This window comes from Chiloscyllium plagiosum, unplaced genomic scaffold (genome assembly GCF_037043375.1).
Source record: "Chiloscyllium plagiosum isolate Xiang-an unplaced genomic scaffold, Cpla_swu_hap1 HiC_scaffold_23, whole genome shotgun sequence".
Taxonomy (NCBI): Eukaryota; Metazoa; Chordata; class Chondrichthyes; order Orectolobiformes; family Hemiscylliidae; genus Chiloscyllium; species Chiloscyllium plagiosum.
Window position 1 is genome coordinate 7,254,103 of NW_028270161.1, and position 20,368 is coordinate 7,274,470.

The following is a 20,368-nucleotide window of genomic DNA, read 5'->3' on the forward strand; positions in this document are numbered from 1 at the left end:
AGGAAACAGGCATGTGACACATTCAAAGGCAATTTCTTTCATCTGTGGGCTTCGGTGCACAGTAGGGGCACACGCATGTGTAGACTCCCCTTTCCTCTGAGCAGGAACGCTATGTGGAGCTAGGAGGGCAGCTCAGGCCATCCTGAAATTGGCGTCGTTATAACCACGAGGAGAAAGTGAGGACTGCAAATGCTGGAGATCAGAGCTGAAAATGTGTTGCTGGAAAAGCGCAGCAGGTCAGGCAGCATCCAAGGAGCAGGGGAATCAACGTTTCGGGCATGAACCCTTCTTCAGGAATAAGGAGAGTGTGCCAAGCAGGCTATGATAAAAGGTAGGGAGGAGGGACTTGGGGGAGGGGCGTTGGAAATGCGATAGATGGAAGGAGGTCAAGGTGAGGGTGATAGGCTGGAGTGGGGGTGGGGGCGGAGAGGTCAGGAAGAAGATTGCAGGTTAGGAAGGCGGTGCTGAGTTTGAGGGATTTGACTGAGACAAGGTGGGGGGAGGGGAAATGAGGAAACTGGAGAAATCTGAGTTCATCTCTTGTGGTTGGAGGGTTCCTAGGCGGAAGATTGCGGTCTTTGAAGAGGGAGGCCATCTGGGTTGTACGGTATTGGTACGGTATTCTTCAAAGACTGCAATTTCCCCCCAGACGTGATCGACGATGCCCTCCATCGCATCTCCTCCACTTCCCGCTCCGCTGCCCTTGAGCCCCGCCCCTCCAATCGCCACCAGGACAGAACCCCACTGGTCCTCACCTACCACCCCACAAACCTCCATATACATCGTATCATCCGTCGTCATTTCCGCCACCTCCAAACGGACCCCACCACCAGGGATATATTTCCCTCCTCTCCCCTATCAGCGTTCCAAAAAGACCACTCCCTCTGTGACTCCCTCGACAGGTCCACACCCCTCACCAACCCAACCTCCACTCCCGGCACCTTCCCCTGAAACCGCCCACACCTCCCCCCTTACTTCCCTCCAATGCCCCAAGGGATCCTTCCATATCCGCCACAAATTCACCTGCACCTCCACACACATCATTTATTGCATCCGCTGCACCTGATGTGGCCTCCTCTATATTGGGGAGACAAGCCGCCTACTTGCGGAACGTTTCAGAGAACACCTCTGGGACACCTGGACCAACCAACCCAACCACCCCGTGGCTCAACACTTCAACTCCCCCTCCCACTTCACCAAGGACATGCAGGTCCTTGGACTCCTCCATCTCCAGACCATAGCAACATGATGGCTGGAGGAAGAGCGCCTCATCTTCAGCCTAGGAACCCTCCAACCACAAGGGATGAACTCAGATATCTCCTGTTTCCTGATTTCCCCTCCCCCCCACCTTGTCTCAGTCAAATCCCTCGAACTGAGCACCACCTTCCTAACCTGCAATCTTCTTCCTGACCTCTCCGCCCCCACCCCCACTCCGGCCTATCACCCTCACCTTGACCTTCCTCCACCTATCGCATTTCCGACGCCCCTCCCCCAAGTCCCTCCTCCCTACCTTTTATCTTAGCCTGCTGGACAAACCTTCCTCATTCCTGAAACGTCGATTCTCCTGCTCCTTGGATGCTGCCTGACCTGCTGCGTTTTTCCAGCAACACATTTTCAGCTCAGTCGTTATAACCACAGCTATCTTAGATAACCAGTGCCATGTGGAACTCCAACACACAGCAGCTTCTGCCAGTAACGCAGGATGTTAGACAATTGAGACTGTAACCCGCTGCTCCCTGCGCGAGTCGCCTGAAGTTTCCAATTGGGTTATTACCGCATGAACACAACCGAGTTTATTGCTACATTCAGAAAGGTGACAGCGCAGAGTCAGTGGATGATTGAATGAATCACGGAGTTACCTGTATCCACTGGCTCTTTCACGATGACAGCACAGAAAGGATTCTGCACTTCCTCAGCTTGTGGGCACGGTCCGCTGTCAAAGTTGGAGAAGCCAATCCGAAGGAAGGGAGCCATCTCGGAAATGTTGACAGTCAGACCTTGGGATAACATAATGAGGAGCTGGGGTTAGGTGGAGGAACAGCCGGAACATCAAACCTCATTAGCAACGAAGAGAGGGTGTGACAGGAACAAATCGGAACCAACCCCGCTGTTGGCTTCCTTCCTTCTCTCTGAGGACAAGTGCGATAAGAAGGGAACTGAGTCAAATAGTCATGCACCAAACTGGAGACATAAGGAAGTGGGCTCCTTTCACCCTCCTGCTGAAATGTCACAGCATCCAGGACAGGGTCATCTTTCAGGGAATAGTTTTAAACCTTACAAACTCAGCGCAGAAAGGTTCACATAAACTTAACTCGACCCCACAAAAAGAATTTTAAAGAAAAGTTTAGGTTTCGAAACCTGCCCAATGTTAAGATAACTGATCCCAGTTACTGTAACTTCTTCGGAAGTATTGCCCGGGGATTGGCTGGGAGGAGGACGGGAGGAGGGGGGGGGGGAAATTGTCAGGAAAATATGAAAGCAGAGGCAGTTTCAACAAAGCGGTGCTTAACATGCCTCCTCACATAAAATATTTTTACCCACTATTTTATCCAAAGCATGAGCCACTGAAAAGATTCGGATCCCTGTTCCAAGAGTGTATGGAGGAGTTTCAAATACATCATTGAGCTGGACAAATACAGTGGTATCTCAGGCCATCAGTTCCTCAGAGAGATCCCTTTTCCCGCTTTTGCGCTACATTCTGCGCTGGGTCGCGAACATTTTTAATCGATCCAGTCTCTTGCAAAAAAAAATGTGGGACTTCATGAGGCCAGAGAGTGGGAGGGACTTGCCAATCCAATCGTGAATGGGAATGTTTTGAAGAGATTACCTTTAAAGCAGCAGGGCCTTGCTGCTGTTTTGTAGGCGATACACCTCGATTTTTCCTGTATTTCAATTTTACAAGGTCAGTATATTGTTCTGTTTTTGGAATCTGAGCAGCTGGGTAACATAAACAATCTTACAATTACATCTTAAAGACTCACACAGGGACGGAGGCTTTTCATACCGAAGGTAGACCCTTTCTTTGAAAAGGTTAAATTATAGCGGCAGGTTGAGTTAAGAAGCAGGAATGATCTGATTGAGGTGCTCAAAGTGCTGAGGGAGATATAGAGTGCTGAACCGACCTGGCCCAGGGAATAAATGTAATTACGGCATTTTGTACAATTTCAGATAATAAAGGATTGCTGCCCGGTCATCATTTTCGGAGGTCCTGTGCATGTAATTTTGGCAACCACGAAAAACAAACTTCCACATTTATTAGCAATGGCACATCAGACAAAACTGTTCCAGCTGTCTACACTGTTTCACCCCACGTGTCAATTACAAAAGACCTCTGCATTTACAGACTAGCAACATCAATCGGATTGTCAAGCAAAAAAACACTCCTTTGCCCTCCAGTCAACAGGGCAACCTCAAAAGTAACAGAGGCTGCCTGTACAATAGAATTTTTTTCGGTCTCATTCCCATTGCAGTCGACGTTTTTCAAATTCATTCTTGGGCATCTCTGGCCAGAGCAGTGTTTATTGTCCATACAAGGGCAGTCAAGAGTCAACCGCGTGGTGTCTGGAGCCACACAGAGGCCAGACCAAGTAAGGATGGCAGTTTCCTTCCCTAAAGGACATTAGTGAACCAGATGGGTTTTCCCTGACAATGGTTTCATAGCCGTCATTAAACTCTTAATTCCAGATTCCTTATTGAATTACATGGTGGGATTTGAACCCAGTTCCCCAGAACATTATCTGAGTTGCTGGATTCTGGGTGATAATACCACAAGGCCATTGTCTCCCCATGTCTGTTGTAGGTCCATTCACACAGCTGTAAAGGAGAGAGTTCCAGCATCCTGACTCAACAACAGTAAGGGAGAGCTGGTGCTGGTCCAATTTTTCAGGAAGATGGATCCCTGTCAGGTTGCTAACTCAGCCTCTACATTTCTGGACCTGGGTTCTGAGGAGGGATGCTCCAGAAAGGAGCAGTACAGCTTTATCCTGGCTCAATCCTCATAGTGTACCATCATCAGGCGAAAGAGAGGCCACACTCCCCTTTTTACAGCATTAACTGTTGTACAGTCCCTTTCTGCCATTGTGTGTCTTTCATCAACATGGATTAGCTGGGATTGATGAATAAGTGACCGCTGTTTGTAAAATGCAAACTGTTGCAGACGTGTGGTGGCCATTCCATGATTCCATCCCTAGCACAGAGGAAGAAAATGTTTACGCCAACAGAGTTTCTGTGTGGGCATCACATGTTCAGTTGACTCATGTGCTTTGTTGTGAAGTGCTTTTCGAAAGGTAAATTTTGTTCCTTTTTTTTGCAAAGTTTGCTGTGTTACCCATAAATATGGGAGCACAAAGTAACGAGAATGTTTCCAAGAAGTATCTTGGTGATGAAGGTAAAAGGAAGGCTGTAAGAGAGGCTCGATCTTATAAAGCTTTTAAATGTAATGAAGTAACATGTGAGATTGTTCGTGTAACAGGAATAAATGTTACGCACCATTACAATGTGGAAAAAATTAAAGCAAGCTGCATGGTTGGAACAAGTCTCAGTGCTAGCAAATCTGTGAGATCACAGCCAAAGGGACTGGAGGAAATGGAAGGTTTCTAAGTGTGTGGATAGAAGGTCCAACAATGATCTGGCACTAGCTTTCTCACCATAAAAGAGAAAGCCTTACCAATTTATGAAAAAGGCCAAAAATCCTGCAGATGTGCCTGTCTTCAGTGCTCGCAGTGCCTGCTTTGCCGGGTTTAAGAACCACTATGTTTTTCATAACAAGAAGTTATGTGGTGAAGCTGCCAGTGCAGACGGGGAATGTGTGATGACATTTCCTCCCGAGGTGAAAAGAAAATTGATACTGGAGCATGGGTACACCTAAGATCAAATTTTCAACTTGGATGAGACAGGTTTATACGAGAGGCGAATGTTATCCAGAACCTACATTTCCAAGAATGATGCACATGCTCTGGGTTTTAAGATCGCAAAGGATCATCTGACTGTGTTGTTGGACACCAAGACTAGCAGAGACTTAAAGCTGAAGCCTGTGTTGGTGTACCACTCTGTCAACCATGGACCCTGAACGGTTACTTTACCTCCACTCTTGGTGTCTACTCCAGGTCAAGCGAAAGATGTTGGATGATTGGGCAAACCTTTTCTGACCTTATTATTGATGTTTTTGAAGATTTTTTTTTAGAAATTATTGCAAGAAAAGAAAATAGAATTTCTAGAAAGTTTTAGAAATTATTGAAAGAAAATAAATTAGGATTTCATGCTTTCCCTCATTCTGGATAATACACTGAGCCATCCTCCCACAGTCGGGAGCTTTCTGAAAACATCCAAGTGCTATTTCTACCTCCAAACAACCACTCACCTTCACCCCATCGACCAGGGTGTGAAAGCACCTGAAATAATAAGCTTTAAAAGCTTTAAAAGGGGAGTGGTGAGGGGGATAGGGAGGTAGGGGAGTGGTGAGGGGGATAGGGAGGTAGGGGAGTGGTGAGGGGGATAGGGAGGTAGGGGAGTGGTGAGGGGGATAGTTTGGGGGAGTGGTGAGGGGACAGGGGAGGAGGGGAGTGATGAGGGGATAGGGAGGTAGGGGAGTGGTGAGGGGGATAGGGAGGTAGTGGAGTGGTGAGGGGGATAGTGAGGGAGGGAAGTGGTGAGGGGGATAGTGAGGGAGGGAAGTGGTGAGGGGCGTAGTGAGGGAAGGAACTGGTGAGGGGGATAGGGAGGGAGGGGAGTGGTGAGGGGATAGGGAGGGAGGGGAGTAGTGATGGGGATAGTGAGGGGGGAGTGGTGAGGGGACAGGGAGGGAGGGGAGTGGTGAGGGGATAGGGAGGAAGTCGAGTGGTGAGAGGATAGGGAGGTAGTGGAGTGGTGAGGGGGATAGTGAGGGAGGGGAGTGGTGAGGGGACAGGGAGGGAGAGGAGTGGTGAGGGGGATAGGCAGGAAGGGAGTGGTGAGAGGATAGGGAGGTAGTGGAGTGGTGAGGGGACAGGGAGGGAGGAGAGTGGTGAGGGGGATAGGCAGGAAGGGAGTGGTGAGGGGACAGGGAGGGAGGGGAGTGGTGAGGGGGATAGTGAGGGAACAGGGAGGGAGGGGAGTGGTGAGGGGACAGGGAGGGAGAGGAGTGGTGAGAGGATAGGCAGGAAGGGAGTGGTGAGAGGACAGGGAGGGAGAGGAGTGGTGAGGGGACAGGGAGGGAGAGGAGTGGTGAGAGGATAGGGAGGTAGTGGAGTGGTGAGGGACAGGGAGGGAGGGGAGTGGTGAGAGGATAGGGAGGGAGGGGAGTGGTGAGAGGATAGGGAGGGAGGGGAGTGGTGAGGGGGATAGTGAGGGAGGGGAGTGGTGAAGGGACAGGGAGGGAGGGGAGTGGTGAGGGGACAGGGAGGGAGAGGAGTGGTGAGGGGATAGGCAGGAAGGGAGTGGTGAGAGGATAGGGAGGTAGTGGAGTGGTGAGGGGGATAGTGAGGGGACAGGGAGGAAGGGGAGTGGTGAGGGGGATAGGCAGGAAGGGAGTGGTGATGGGATAGTGAGACAGTGAGTCAGGGATACAATGGCTGGTAAGTGAGTTTGGACCCATGGTGTTGGCTATGGTTGTCGAGTAGTGTTGGAGATGTCAGAGGAATCAGGCAGAGGCAGAGGTAGTGAGATCAGGGGTTTAGAAGGATCAGTTTGGGGGTGTGGAGAGGTTTAGGTTGGCAAAGTGTCTCATCCCTGTATCTTATTCCTGGACCCATTCTTATCAATCTCTCTCTAACCTTTGAGTACTGTCTGCAGTTTCTGGTCACCACCCTATAGATTGACCAGGATGGAGCAGTTTAGCTCTGAGGGGAGGCTGGAGAAGCTTGGGTTGTTTTCCTTGGAGCAGTGAAGGCTAAGAGGGAACCTGATTTCTGAGATTATGAGGGGCACCGACAGGGTGGATAGGAAGCAAGTGTTACCCTTAGGTGAAGGATCAGTAACAGGCGGACATAATGTTAAAATGAAAGGCAGGAAATTTAGAGGGGATTTGAGGAAACATATTTTCACCCAGAGGGTGGTTGGGGTACAGAATGCACTGCCTTGGAGGGTACTGCAGATGTGGAAGCTTACCACCTTTAGGTGAGCACTTGAAATCTCAGAGTATTCAAGTGCTGGAGAGCGGGACTAGTGCAGATTTATTGTAGTTTTTTTTGTCGTTGCAGACTCAATGGGCTGAAGGGTCTCGTCTACACTGTATGATGTTGTTTGCAGTTCTCTACTCCACGGCATCACCCTCGGTCTAAGGAATTCTGAAAAAGGTTTTGACCAGTACCTCTGCCATTCCACTCTTACTCCATTCCAAGAGCTGGTACACATTTCTGCTGGTCCTTGTGCCTTGCCTTACAAACAGACAAACAAAGGACAGGAGTTTGTCACTTGGACCCTCGAGGCTGCTCCCCCATTCAATAAGATCATGGTGGATCTGATTTTAACCCCTGCTTACCCCCATAATCTTTCAACTTCTTGATTATCAAGAAAATATCCACCTCCACCTAAAAATATTTAAAGATTCTGCATCCACTGCTTTTTGAGGAAGGGAATTATAAAACTCAAAGTTCTGAAGGTACTTTTTTCCCTATATTTCTGTTTTAAGTGGGCACCCCTTTATTTTTTAAATGATAATCCCTGGTTCTGGATGCTCCCACAAAAAGAAATATCCTTTTGACATCCATTGGTCAAGAATTTTGAGTGTTTCAGTTATGTCACCTTTGACAATCTATTAACTATCTCCTCCTTACTAATTTTGACTGCTGCAGATGAATTAGTTTCCTCTTCTGTCACCATGGCCTGGTTTACATCTGTTTCCTTGTAAACACATGCCATGCATTTGTTTAAAACCTCAACCATCACCCCACTTTTATTTGTACATGTCCTCACAATTACAGAATGTTACGTCAACTGTTATTTAATGCCACCTCAAGACTGGGTAATAAACACTATGATATTCCAGTCTATAAAGCCAGGTTTCTTTTGTTTCTTTGAAGTGACTTTCCTCTCTCTTTCTCGATGACCTTCAATTGTTATATCTTTCTAAAGGGATTAATGTGAAATAATGATTAAGAGTCTGTCAGACTAGGATTTGAATGCTCCTTCCATCGCCCTAACTGCCAAGTTACAAAGTCCAATATGGCTGCCACAGACCACATTATGTTCACCTCATCAAACATGTGACCTTGCTGAATGTCAACCAAGAATTCTGGATTGGGGCTCTAGACTTCACCTGCCAAATCCTGTCTGGTGGAGGATTTGAACCATGCCCTTGTTTATTCCAGCCCCCTGGAGGTTGGTATATTGTGAGATTAATACAGAAATCCCACAAGCTTCATTTTCCTCAGTTCTAGCAGAGAAAGTGAGAATTATTCCTCTGCATCTCATTACTTCTGATCTCATCGCCTGAAGTTACACTTGCTCGTTACCCCAGTCTGTCTCATCACTTTCGTCTTTGCCTTCTTCTGAATCTATGACCATCAACCATGACGTGGAGGTGCCAGTTTTGGACTGGGGTGGACAAAATCAGAAGTCACATGACATCAGGTTATAGTCCAACAGGTTTATTTGAAATCGCATGCTCTTGGAGCACTGCTCCTTTGTCATGTTACTTTTGACCATGACCATTGAGTCGGGAACAGAGTGATTCGCTTTGTGAACTTTAGAATTGTGAGAAAGAAAGTTGCATACCCAGAGTCAAATCACAAGGAGAGATCGATCTTCTCTGAAATTTATATCTGTTAAGAGGTGAATCGATCGAAGCATTCAAGATATGACGGGGAACAGACTGGATATCTGCACAGAAATAATTTATGCTCAGCGAGGATTCGAGGACCTGGGGACATCATCTAAAATTTGTAGCTGGGTGAAATTTATGAACCATCTCATCACAGGAAGTAGCTTGGAATCTCCTGCTGCAAAATTAACATTAAGTGACAATTTAAGATTGAAAGAGTCTAGTGAGCCTTCAGGGATCTGAGGAAAAGTTGGTTATGTGGATCAGCCATTGAATGTAGCAGGAATGTCATATTGTAAGGCTAAATGGCCTCCTCCTGTTCCTTTATGACCTGAATAGCTAGCCCATTATTTGCCAATTTTCTTCCCACACTCAGCCTCATTACTGCTCTCTGTTCTTGTATTAATACAAAGATTCTCAACCGCTAAACCTCTCATTCCATTCAATTTCGATATATACCTGCATCAGCAGCATTAGTGGAGGGTGTCATAACTGAAAGCAAAGTAACAAATTCTGACTTGATTAATGGCATTGAGCCAGTATTGCATGACCAACTGTTTCTATCCTGCTGCTGTTGACAGAGTTGATCACTTGAAATGCAGCACAATTTCAACAAGTTTAAAAATATATTATACTGGCACCTGTGAAGGAAACTGAGCTGGAATGATTACTGACTAAAACTTCCAACCATCTCCAAAAAACATTGTGAAACTTGCAAAGATTCTGAAAAGACTTACAAGGATGTCGCCAGGGTTGGAGGATTTGAGCTGTAGGGAGAGGCTGAATAGGCTGGGGCTGTTTTTCCTGGAGCATCAGAGGCGGAGGCATGACCTTATAGAGGTTTATAAAATCAAGAGGGACATGGATAGAGTAAACAGGTCTTTTTCCCAGGGTAGGGGAGTCCAGAACTAGAGGGCATAGGTTTAAGGTGAGAGGGGAAAGATTTAAAAGGGATCTTTTAAGGTGCAGTTTTTTCATGCAAAGAGTGATGCATGTATTGAATGAGCTGCCAGAGGAAGTAGTGGAGGCTAGTACAATTATAACATTTAAAAGGCATCTGGATGGATGTATGAATGAGAAGGTTTTTGAGGGATATTGGCCAAATGCTGGCAAATGCAACTAGATTAATTTAGGATATCTGGTCAGCATGGACAAGTTGGAATGAAGGGTCTGTTTCCTTGCTATACATCTCTGTGACTCTATCTTGGAGTCTTAGCTCATTGCTTGATGGCTATAAAAATGCCATTTGGAGATTCTATTCCTCTCAAGCAGAAACATGATGAAACTGGAGTGACAACATGGATTGTAACATGTGGCGTGCTCCATGTTGAGAGATCTTTGTGGTAACACATTGGAAGAAAGCACAGATGGTCATATGCATTTTAATAGGGTGACATTCTGAGTCTACTGGAGACTGGTTGACAAACTCTCTGTGCAACGCAATGAATGACATCAGTCTAAAATGTCACCATATGTTTTACATATATTAGCGAAATCCTCAATTCGTACCCACAACAACCGAGGATGAATGTCATCTCTCCGAGTGGAATGAATCTGTGGAATTCTTTACTGTAGAGGATGGGTCATTAAGTATATTCGAGGCTGAGATCGACAGATTTTTAATCATTTAGAAAGCCAAGGGTTATTGGGCAAAGGCAGAAAAGTGGAGTTGAGGATTATCAGATTGACCACAATCTCATTGAATGGTCAAGGTCAGAAGTCATAAGGAACCAGGTTATAGTCCAGCAGGTTTATTTGAAATCACAAGCTTTGGGAACACGTTACCTGACAAAGGAGCAGTGCTCTGAAAGCTTGTGATGTTGGACTATAAGCTGATGTCGTGAGACTTCTGACCTTGTCCACCCCAGTCCAACACAGGCACCTCCACATCATTGAATGGTAGTTTAGACTCAATGGGCTGAATGACCTACTGCTCCTACATCCTATGATTTTACAGTTCCTTTATGTACTCAGGGCATTCTGTCAGGGATCTATAAGACCACCTTTACAAAATTGAATAGAAGTCTTTTAGGGATGTGCAAAAGGGAAATGTGAACTCACTAATAAGTTTCAAATATCAAAGCTTGCAATTCTCCTTTCCCATAAAATGCCTGCGATAACCAGTTCAGATGGATTGCTGGTGTTACATTATGTAAATTAATATCAAGAAATAATGGCTTCTGCCCATCATGCTACAGTTACAATCATATTAAACTCCCACAGCTATATGGAGAGCAATATTATCTGTTGCTGCTTTCCATGTGTTGACTGCTCCCCTCTCCCCAGTACACTGTATGAAAGGAACACTCCAATACGTCTGGGGTATAGAATTGCGAGGACAGCGCCGATAGGAAAGTGCTTGATTTCAGCTTGTCATTCATGCCCCATTGAAATACACTGGGCCATATTTGATAAATGCTTAAAATGCCAAATGCCTCAGTCTCACCCAGCAGAGCTAGCAAACAGTGAGTGGAATTACCCCACAACTACTATACTCCAATGTAGTTAACTCAGCCACATTAGGGAGATTTAAACAATCCTTGGATAAGCACATGGATGATTTTTGGATAGTGTAGGGGGACGAGCTGAGAATAGTTCACAGGTCGACACAACATCGAGGGCCGAAGGGCCTATTCTGCGCTGTATTGTTCTATGTTCTATGTTCTAACTAATGGTCCTACCACATCTTGTTCAGTTACACTAGTCTAATAAACCTGTAAAACTATGCAAGCAGTGAAGATTTTTAACCCAATCAGACTAGCACCACCATGAGGGTCACAGCACCAATGTGCTTTTGAAACAAACACATTTCTTTTTAATAAGACAATGCTGAGGTTATGATGTTTCCATATATATCTGGTATAATTAGGCCAAGTGTCAGTTACATTGGCAAAGATTGGCAATCATTTATGCTACATGGTATAACTGATTCCAGTTGCATTACAGAAAGCGCAGTGATACACCATGTCAGCAGGGCAACACTTAAAGTCATTCTGAGGCAGTCACTGCTCTCAAAATGTCAACAGTGCTTTCTCTCTCCGCAGATGCTGCCAGACCTGCCGAGTTCCTCCAGCAATTTCTGTTTTGGCATCTGCAGATCTTTGTTTTATTGCAGTGGTGAAAACTGCTGTTACTGGGATAGTGCCGCAAGCAACCAGCCTTTCATTAAACAACAAGACAAAGGTTCATTGATTATCAAGAAAGAAAATAGGCTTTTCAAGAGCCTGATTTTGTGCCAGACTAGTAATTATCCAGCTTACAAGAACAGATCCTCAGAGCTGAGCCGTTTTTCATTATCACTGTGCACAAGGCAAGAGCAGACTATACTCACAACTTGCCTTTACTGGTCAGCCCATCATTCACACAATAGCTCTGCTGGAAAATATCATTCTGAAGGTTGAAATGTTCAATATGAGCTGCCGGTAACAAACAGGTTCCTGTTGAAATAAATGGGTTAGCACCTTGACCAAAAGAAAGTAGACAAATGAACTTCACAGAAAAGCACTAATGCATTTCTTCCCAATGTTGCACTGTGGCATAAATTTGAATTTGGTGCTTGTACAAAATTATGTGACGAGGTCTGCTCTATAAACCTCCTCTTTTCCGTTTCCTTTATTGTAATTGGCGAACATCAAAAAAAATCACGAAAAATGCAAAATGGGTAAGAGATTTTATATCATTCTAAATTAATCACACAGTCAAAGTTATTCCCAGTATAATTTCAATCTATTTGCTTAAAAGTTAAAGGTAGGTTTTATATTGGAAAACAACACTGGCCAATTGCAAAATGGCATTTGTTCATGAATGCTTGTTGATATTTCAAGTTTGTTTCGGTTTATTTTTCTGCCTCCCAGAGGCAGAGAGAGACCGACACCTGAAGGCTTTAGGTGGATCATTCATTTGATGATGAAAAGGAAAAAGATGCTCTGATCAACAAAGACTTCTGCACCCTTTGGAAGTCGTGCATTAGGTTTTGATTGATGAAAATCTTGTGGGACCTTTTTCATATAAATTTGAAACAACTCTTTGATCCTATTAGCTTATCATATAATTATGTTTCCCTTTTGCTGAAGGATCGGGTTACAATGAGATTCAAAGCAAGGATAATATCATTAGCCACATGATCATGTTTGGAAATAACCAAGTCATTTTTAACTCACTTCCTACTTGTCTAACATTAAATGCATCAGTTTTTTCATGCAAAAGTTGGTATTCATCCAGAGTAATTGCACACAATGCAATACTTTGGTCCAATGTGAATTCCTAACATCTACATAACATTGCTAACTCTGAGGTAGTGTGACAAGGTACTATTGAGAAAAACTGCAATGGGTTTTGTAGAAACAAGAGAAATCTTTTAGCTTCTTGAGTCTTTTCCACCATTCAATGAGATTATGGCTGATCTACAACCTGACTGCCTTTGGCCCATCTATCCTTGAATAGCAATAACCCGTCCATCAATAACTTTTAAAATTAACAATTGATTTAGCACCAGTTGCCATCTGTGATGAAGTATCTCCTAACTTGTCTCCAGTAAGTTTCAGACTGTGCCCCGAAGTTCGAGGTTCCTTAATGAGTAGAAATGGTTTCTCTGAAACAATGCCATTTAAGATTCTTGGAAACAAAGAGCAAATTATCCCATGAATTTCTAAATTCCAGGGAATATAATGCTGGTTTATTTCAACGCTCCTGAAAGTTTAACCCTTCAAGTCCCGATCCTATGGATCTACAGCACATATGCTGCAGGGACAATATAATTTTCAAATGTCCCATATACCACAGTGACTTTAATTGGTACAACAACTGATCTAGAAGCACGAGCAACAGGAATAATTAAGTATCACATTCTTAAAAGAGACAATAATTATTCCTCGTGATCAACTATATACTCAACTGGATTAATTTAATATTTTTAAAAGACAAATTCTCATGGCATTGACTTTTTTAAAGCACTTTTAAAATAAAACTGTTACATTTTGAATGCAATTATGCATTGTGCATAAAGAATAGAACATAGGCTGAAATACTGACATACGCCCCCTTTGTGTGGTCACACCTTAGCACATTTTTTGCTGAGTATTTTACCACAGCATAGGTTTGCAAAGAAAAAGTGTCACAAAGACAGTAACAGCTTACATTAATGTGGTGCCTTTAATACCTAAAGATTTTGTTTCCCAGAAATAATCCCAACTGGGTCTTATCTGTCTCGAAGATCATGCAAGTAGCAGGTCTACATGGTGTAGCAAAATCAAGTCGTGCTGATGATAGAAACACTTGAGATGGAGCGAGACATTTACAGAAGATGGGAGAACAGTACATCAAAAGAGAGAAGTGGATAATGGGAGCTGAATTAAAAATTGAAATTTCTGAGGACAAAGAGGGGAATGGAGAAAGGACATCAGTGAGTAATTCAGTGTGATTTGGGGGAGACAATGATGATTTTAATAAGAGACATTAGAGGGCTGGCAACAAAGAAGAGGAGATTCTCAAGTGATCTCCTGAGCTAGCTTCAGCAGTCTAGCCCTAACTTCCTAATTGTGCTCAGATCATTTCTGACCATGACGTACACCTTGAATAGGCAATTGTCCCAGTTTCCAACTTTAATTTTCTGTCTAATATCATCCAACTCCAGATCATTGTCTCTTTTACTCTCTTTAGTTATCATTGCCTTGTGTCTAGCATGAGCTATCCCAGGTGATTCCACTTCTTTCTCCAATGAAGATCTGTGTTTGATCCTTCCTCACTGCACTGGTTCACGTGCCTCTACTAGTTCTTCAATCCCATCATTGCTTGGGTCGATTGTGTTACTTGTGAGTTTGTGTCACACCCAGAAAGCCCTGGTCAGCATTGACCATGAGTCCTGCTGACTGCAATCCAGCCAATACTAATCTCATTCATGTTATCTTCCTCTCTACTGGCTCAATGAATAATAATTTCACCTGAGATGTTAACTACTCCTGGTTATTCTTGTATCACCTTCTGGATTTTGTGTTGGTAAATCTCTGGTGTCAAATAGGAATCCATTGTATTGGCAAAGTCCGAACTTGGACAAAAAATAAAACGTTGTGACCTTCTTGTGAAAGTGATCACGATTCCCTGACCTTTATTATACACATGGAGAGGGATAGGAGCAGACGGTATGAGAAAGTACTTAATTGGGGGAGGGGGAATTACAATGCTCTTAGGCAGGAACTGTGGAACATAAATTGGGAGCAGATATTCTCAGGGAAATGCACAACAGAAAAGTGGAGGTTGTTTAGAGAGCACTTGCTGTGAGTGCTAGATGGTTTATCCCACTGAGGCAAGGAAGAGATGGTAGGGTGAAGGAACCTTGGATGACAAGAAATGTGGAACATCTAGTCAAGAGGAAGAAGGAAGCTTACTTAACGTTGAGGAGGCAAGGATCAGACAGGACTCTCGAGGGTTACAAGGTAGCCAGGAAGGAACTGAAGAATGGACTTAGAATAGTTAGAAGGGAGCCATCACCAAGACAGCCATGAAAATGCTTTAGCAGTTAGGATTAAGGAAAACCCTAAGGTGTTCTATACTTAGGTGAGGAACAAGAGGTAGCCAGAGTGAGGGTAGGGCTGATCAGGGATAGTGGAGGAACTTGTGCCTGGAGTCAGAGAAAATAGAGGAGGTCCTTAATGAATACTTTGCTTCAGTATTCACTACTGTGAGGGACCTGATGTTTGCGAGGACAGCATGAAACAGACTGATATGTTCGAACAAGTTGGTGTTAAGAAGGAAAATATGCTGAAAATTTTATAAAATATGAGGACAGATCAGTCCCCTGGGCCAGACGAGATATACCTGAGGTTACTGCAGAAAGCTAGGGAGGAGATTGCTGAGCCTTTGGCAATGATCTTTGCGTTCTCACTGGCCACTGGAGTAATACCAGATAAAAAGAGGGTGACAAATGTTATTCCCTTGTTCAAGAAAGGGAATAGGAATAACCCTGAAAATTATAGACTAGACAGTCTTATGTTTGTGGTGGGCAAATTATTGGAGAGGATTCTGAGAGACAGGATTTATGATTACTTGGAAAATCATCGTTTGATTAGAGATAGTCAGCAGGTCTTTGTGAGTGGCAGATCATGCCTCACAAGCCTTATTGAATTCTTTGAGGATTTGACAAAACACATTAATGAAGGTAGAACAGTGGATGTGGTGCATATGGATTTTAGCAAGGTGTTTGATAAGGTTCCCTGTGGTAGGCACATTCAGAAAGTAAGGAGGCATGGGATACAGGGAAATTTAGCTGTCTGAATACAGAATTGGCTAGCCCATAGAAGACAGAGGGTGGTAGTAGATGGAAAGTATTCAGCCTGGAGCTCGGTGACCAGTGCTGTTCCGCAGGGATCTGTTCTGGGACTTCTACTCTTTGTGATGTTCATAAATGACTTGGATGAGTAAGTGGAAGGGTGGTTTGCCGATGACATGAAGATTGGTGGAGTGGTGGGTAGTGTGGAGGGTTGTTGTAGATTGCAATGGGACATTGACAGGATGCAGAGCTGGGCTAAGAAGTGGCAGATGGAGTTCAACCAGGAAAAGTGTGAATTGATTCATTTTGGAAGGTTGAATTTAAATACAGAATGCAGGGTTAAAGGCAGGATTCTTGGCAATGTGGAGGAACAGAGGGATCTTGGGGTCCATGTCTATCGATCCCTCAAAGATGCCACCTAAGTTGATGAGTTCGTTAAGAAGGCATATGGTGTGTTGGCTTTCATTAGCAGGGGGGGTTGAGTTTAAGAGTCATGAGGTTATGCTGCAGCTCTATAGAGCCCTGTCTAGACTACACTTGGAATATTGTGTTCAGTTCAGGTAGCCTCATTATAGGAAGGATGTGAAAGCTTTAGAGAGGTTGCAGAGGAGATTTCCCAGGATGCTACCTGGATTGGAGAGCATGTCTTATGCAGAAAGGTTGAGGGAGTTAGGGCTTTTCTCATTAGAGCGAATAAGGGTAAGAGGTGACTTGATAGAGGTGTACATAATGATGGGAGGCATCGATGGAATGGATAGCCAGAGACTTTTTCCCAGGGCAGAAATGGCTATCACGAGGGGGTTTCACTTTGACTGGGACTATACATCCATCCTAGGACAAGCCAAAAAGAGACACACACAAGAATTCCTGGAAGAATGGCATTCCAACTGGAATTCTATCAACAAACACATCGATTTGGACATCATCTACCTCCCTCTGAGAAAAAGAACAGGAAGAGACATCACCAACCCAAGGAAAATAAACACATAAATAGAAAGTCAGACATAACACCAGCGCTTCACTGGGGGCTCATTGATGATGTTACCTAGCATGGTGACAAAACATCTGAGAACAAACCTTCCAGCCTAGCGAGCTAACTTACATCCAGAACCTCAATCTGAGCTCCAAATCTTCTAAAAACTCAGTTGTTGACAATGCTTGTCCATTGGGTGAAATGGGAGACATTCTCCAACAATTGCATCATTCACCTGTTGCATATAAGTGCAGAACTTCATGGCACCATTTGTTGGGGACCCTCTTGTGGCACAGTGGGAGTGTCCCTACCCCTACAATGAGAGACCTACGTTCAATTCCCACCTGCTCCAGAGGGTGTGGAATAACATCTCTGAACAGATTGATTGGGAAAAATGGCACCATTTGTTTTACTAAAGCAGGACCTAGCCATGGCATTGCTCCTTCAGTTGGCTCTATGATGTCTTGCTCAGTGAGTTCTTTAATCCTTGCCTCAAATTTCTTATTAATCTCAGTCAGCAGCTGTGCAGCTCCCCAATTCCTTAAAACAATGGTGCAAACTGCTCTTGAAATTTCACGTAAGATTTCAGAGAATTCACGTTTATGTGTAGTGTTCCCAAGATTCAGGCAGTTTCTCTGCTTTGAAGAGGCTGACCATCCTGCTTAATCACCGTGAATTCTGCCCCTTCATTCTGATCCCTTCCTCAGTTCTCGTGATGACATGCCTGACGGTTTGTCATGGGGATTTAGATGTGTCAGATAGAACAGCCTTTCAACATTTCATTGACGGATGTACTTGATTCTCTCCGTTGTCAGTTCCTCCTACAGGGCTCTGTTGATGTAATTCCTTTCAATGCCTGAACCTATGATAACATTCATTCCCAACAACTACTGGAACTTCTCAAGGGTTGTTCCTGCTGACAGAAAGCTTGTATCCATGATTGCTATCTGTGTTCTCACTCTGCATCTTTTGCAAATTGTGCTGCATTCATCTCCCTCCTGTTAGTCTTCCCTCTCTGCCCAGCTTTGCTTCCATGCGTCTTTACAATGATATCTTTTTCCTCCACACTATCTGCATTTCTTCCCCATGGCATGGCAGGAGGCATCCCTTCTTAAGAGCCCCAAATTGACACATAGGGTCAAAGAGTCATACAGTACGGAAACAGGACCTTCGGTCCAATCAGTCCATGCTGAACACAATCCTAAACTAAACTCATCCCACCTGCCTGCACCTGGCCCATATCCCTCCAAATCATTCCTATTCATGTATTTATCCAAGTGTCTTTTAAACATTGTAATTGTAACTACATCCACCAGTCCCTCAGGAAGTTCATTCCTCACAGGAACCATCCTCAGTGTAAAAAATTGACTGCTCATGTTTTTAAAATCTTTCTCCACTTATCTTAAAAATGTGACTCCTACTCTTGAATTCCTCTATCCTAGGGAAAAAGAGGATTACCACTAACTTTATCTATACCCCTCATTATTTTATACACTTCTGCAAGGTTGCTTCTTAACCTCCTACACTCCAGTGTATTCAGTCATCTCTTTATAACTCAAACCTTCCATACCTGACAACACTGGTAAATCTCTTATGAAGCCTCTCCAGTTTCTTAACATCCTTCCTGTAACTGGGTAACCAGAACTGGACACATAATCTCCCTCATACTTCTGTAATTTATATTTACATGTTGTTACTACAGTGAGAAGTGGTGGATTGGCTCTGTCTTTTTGACCTCCCCAGCAGGCTGCAAAGAATTTTAGCATCAGGATGTAATTTTCTCTAGTATGGTTTTGTCAATTAGTTAACATGTAATTAACTAATCTCTTCTGCAGTGGTAAGAATCCATTAATTTCATTCAATAATGGTCCCAGCTATTAAATTGTATGAGGACATTCACAAATCAATAATCCTTTCTTAACAATGGACTTGTCACTCGGTTGCGCCACTCGATTAGCCTTAACTTTAGTCATGACAATGGCAGAAGTGGGATTTGTTTCATGCTGTGAAATTGTCCAGCCATAGTTTCTAGTTTCAAAGTGGGCGGCACAGTGGCACAGTGGTTAGCACTGCTGCCTCACAGCGCCAGAGACCCGGGTTCAATTCCCGCCTCAGACGACTGACTGTGTAGAGTTTGCACGTTCTCCCCGTGTCTGCGTGGGTTTCCTCCGGGTGCTCCGGTTTCCTCCCACGGTCCAAAGATGTGCAGGTCAGGTGAATTGGCCATGCTAAATTGCCCGTAGTGTTAGGTAAGGGGTAAATGTAAGGGTATGGGTGGGTTACGCTTCGGCGGGTCGGTGTGGACTTGTTGGGCCGAAGGGCCTGTTTCCACACTGTAATGTAATGTCATGTAATGTAATGTCAAGTGTCATCTGATTTAAAGTCACCTCCACTTTCAAGAAACTTACTCTTCAACTAATCTGACCTGCTATGTTCAATCACCTGAACCATTATCTGGTTATCCACATATTTTTGAACCAACTTATTTTTACACACTCCTGGAGCAGGTGGGACCTGAACGCAGGTCTCCTGGACCAGAGGAAGTGACACTATCACCATGCCACAAAAACCTCTTCTGGTTATTCAGATTTGTCGCAAGATAATTGCATCCACATGATTCCTGTCTCAGTAGTTCAATTTGTAAATCGTTTGATTCTCCTCCTTCTGCCTTACTTGAGGGAAGGCAAGCCCTTGGAATGTGACATTTGGCATCATGACATAAAGTTTTCATAACCTGCCTTTTCTCCCATGTCAGGCAACACTTTGAGAGTCTCTCTCACTGAAACAGCAATGAGGCACAATGCTCTGCTTTCAAAGTCACCATCCCTCCATCCAAAGACAAGCCACAGCTGTCAGTGCCTGTATTTCTATTTCACATTGTTGGAGCTGGAATTATCTGATGTGAGCTCAATTCCCCAGGCTGCAGATATATCAGCCCCAGCAAATGCCTTGACCCAATCTTAAACACCGCTGTTTGTACCTCTGTATTTTCCCACATTGCCAATGTCATATCTCAAGCTGATTGAACAATACATACAGTCACAGAGTTAAGGTTAACAAAGCTTTAAGAGATGCTTCTTCCTACGGCTGGTACATATGCTTTCTGACCCAGCACCTCTCAGGACAATAAACTTCCAAAATTTTACAGAATGTTTTAGTCTCTCGTCCAGCGCACACTGCAATCCAATACTCAGGTCGATGCGCACAAAATCAGCTGTCATGTCAGTTGTTATTGAGGCAAAATATGTAGACAGTTTTGATTTAATGAACTTGTGCAATGTTCGATGAATTAATGGACTGTTCTGAGAGGCGGCAGGGGCAGATGGTGTGGAAAAATTAAAGAGCAATTGGAAAAATATTAGGTGAGTGGGCGATTAAGACATCTAAACTTCTG

The 20,368-nt window shown here is 44.2% G+C and overlaps 1 protein-coding gene across 2 annotated transcripts in view; it reads right to left on the bottom strand.

Moving 5' to 3' along the window:
- Positions 1-20,368, bottom strand: part of prkcq (protein kinase C, theta) — a 328,186-nt gene that overhangs the window by 111,446 nt on the left and 196,372 nt on the right. For both annotated transcript variants that reach the window (XM_043714125.2, XM_043714126.2), the window contains exon 2: positions 1,860-1,997. In XM_043714125.2, coding sequence (XP_043570060.2) covers positions 1,860-1,997 — 138 coding nt within the window. The remainder of the gene's footprint in view (positions 1-1,859; positions 1,998-20,368) is intronic.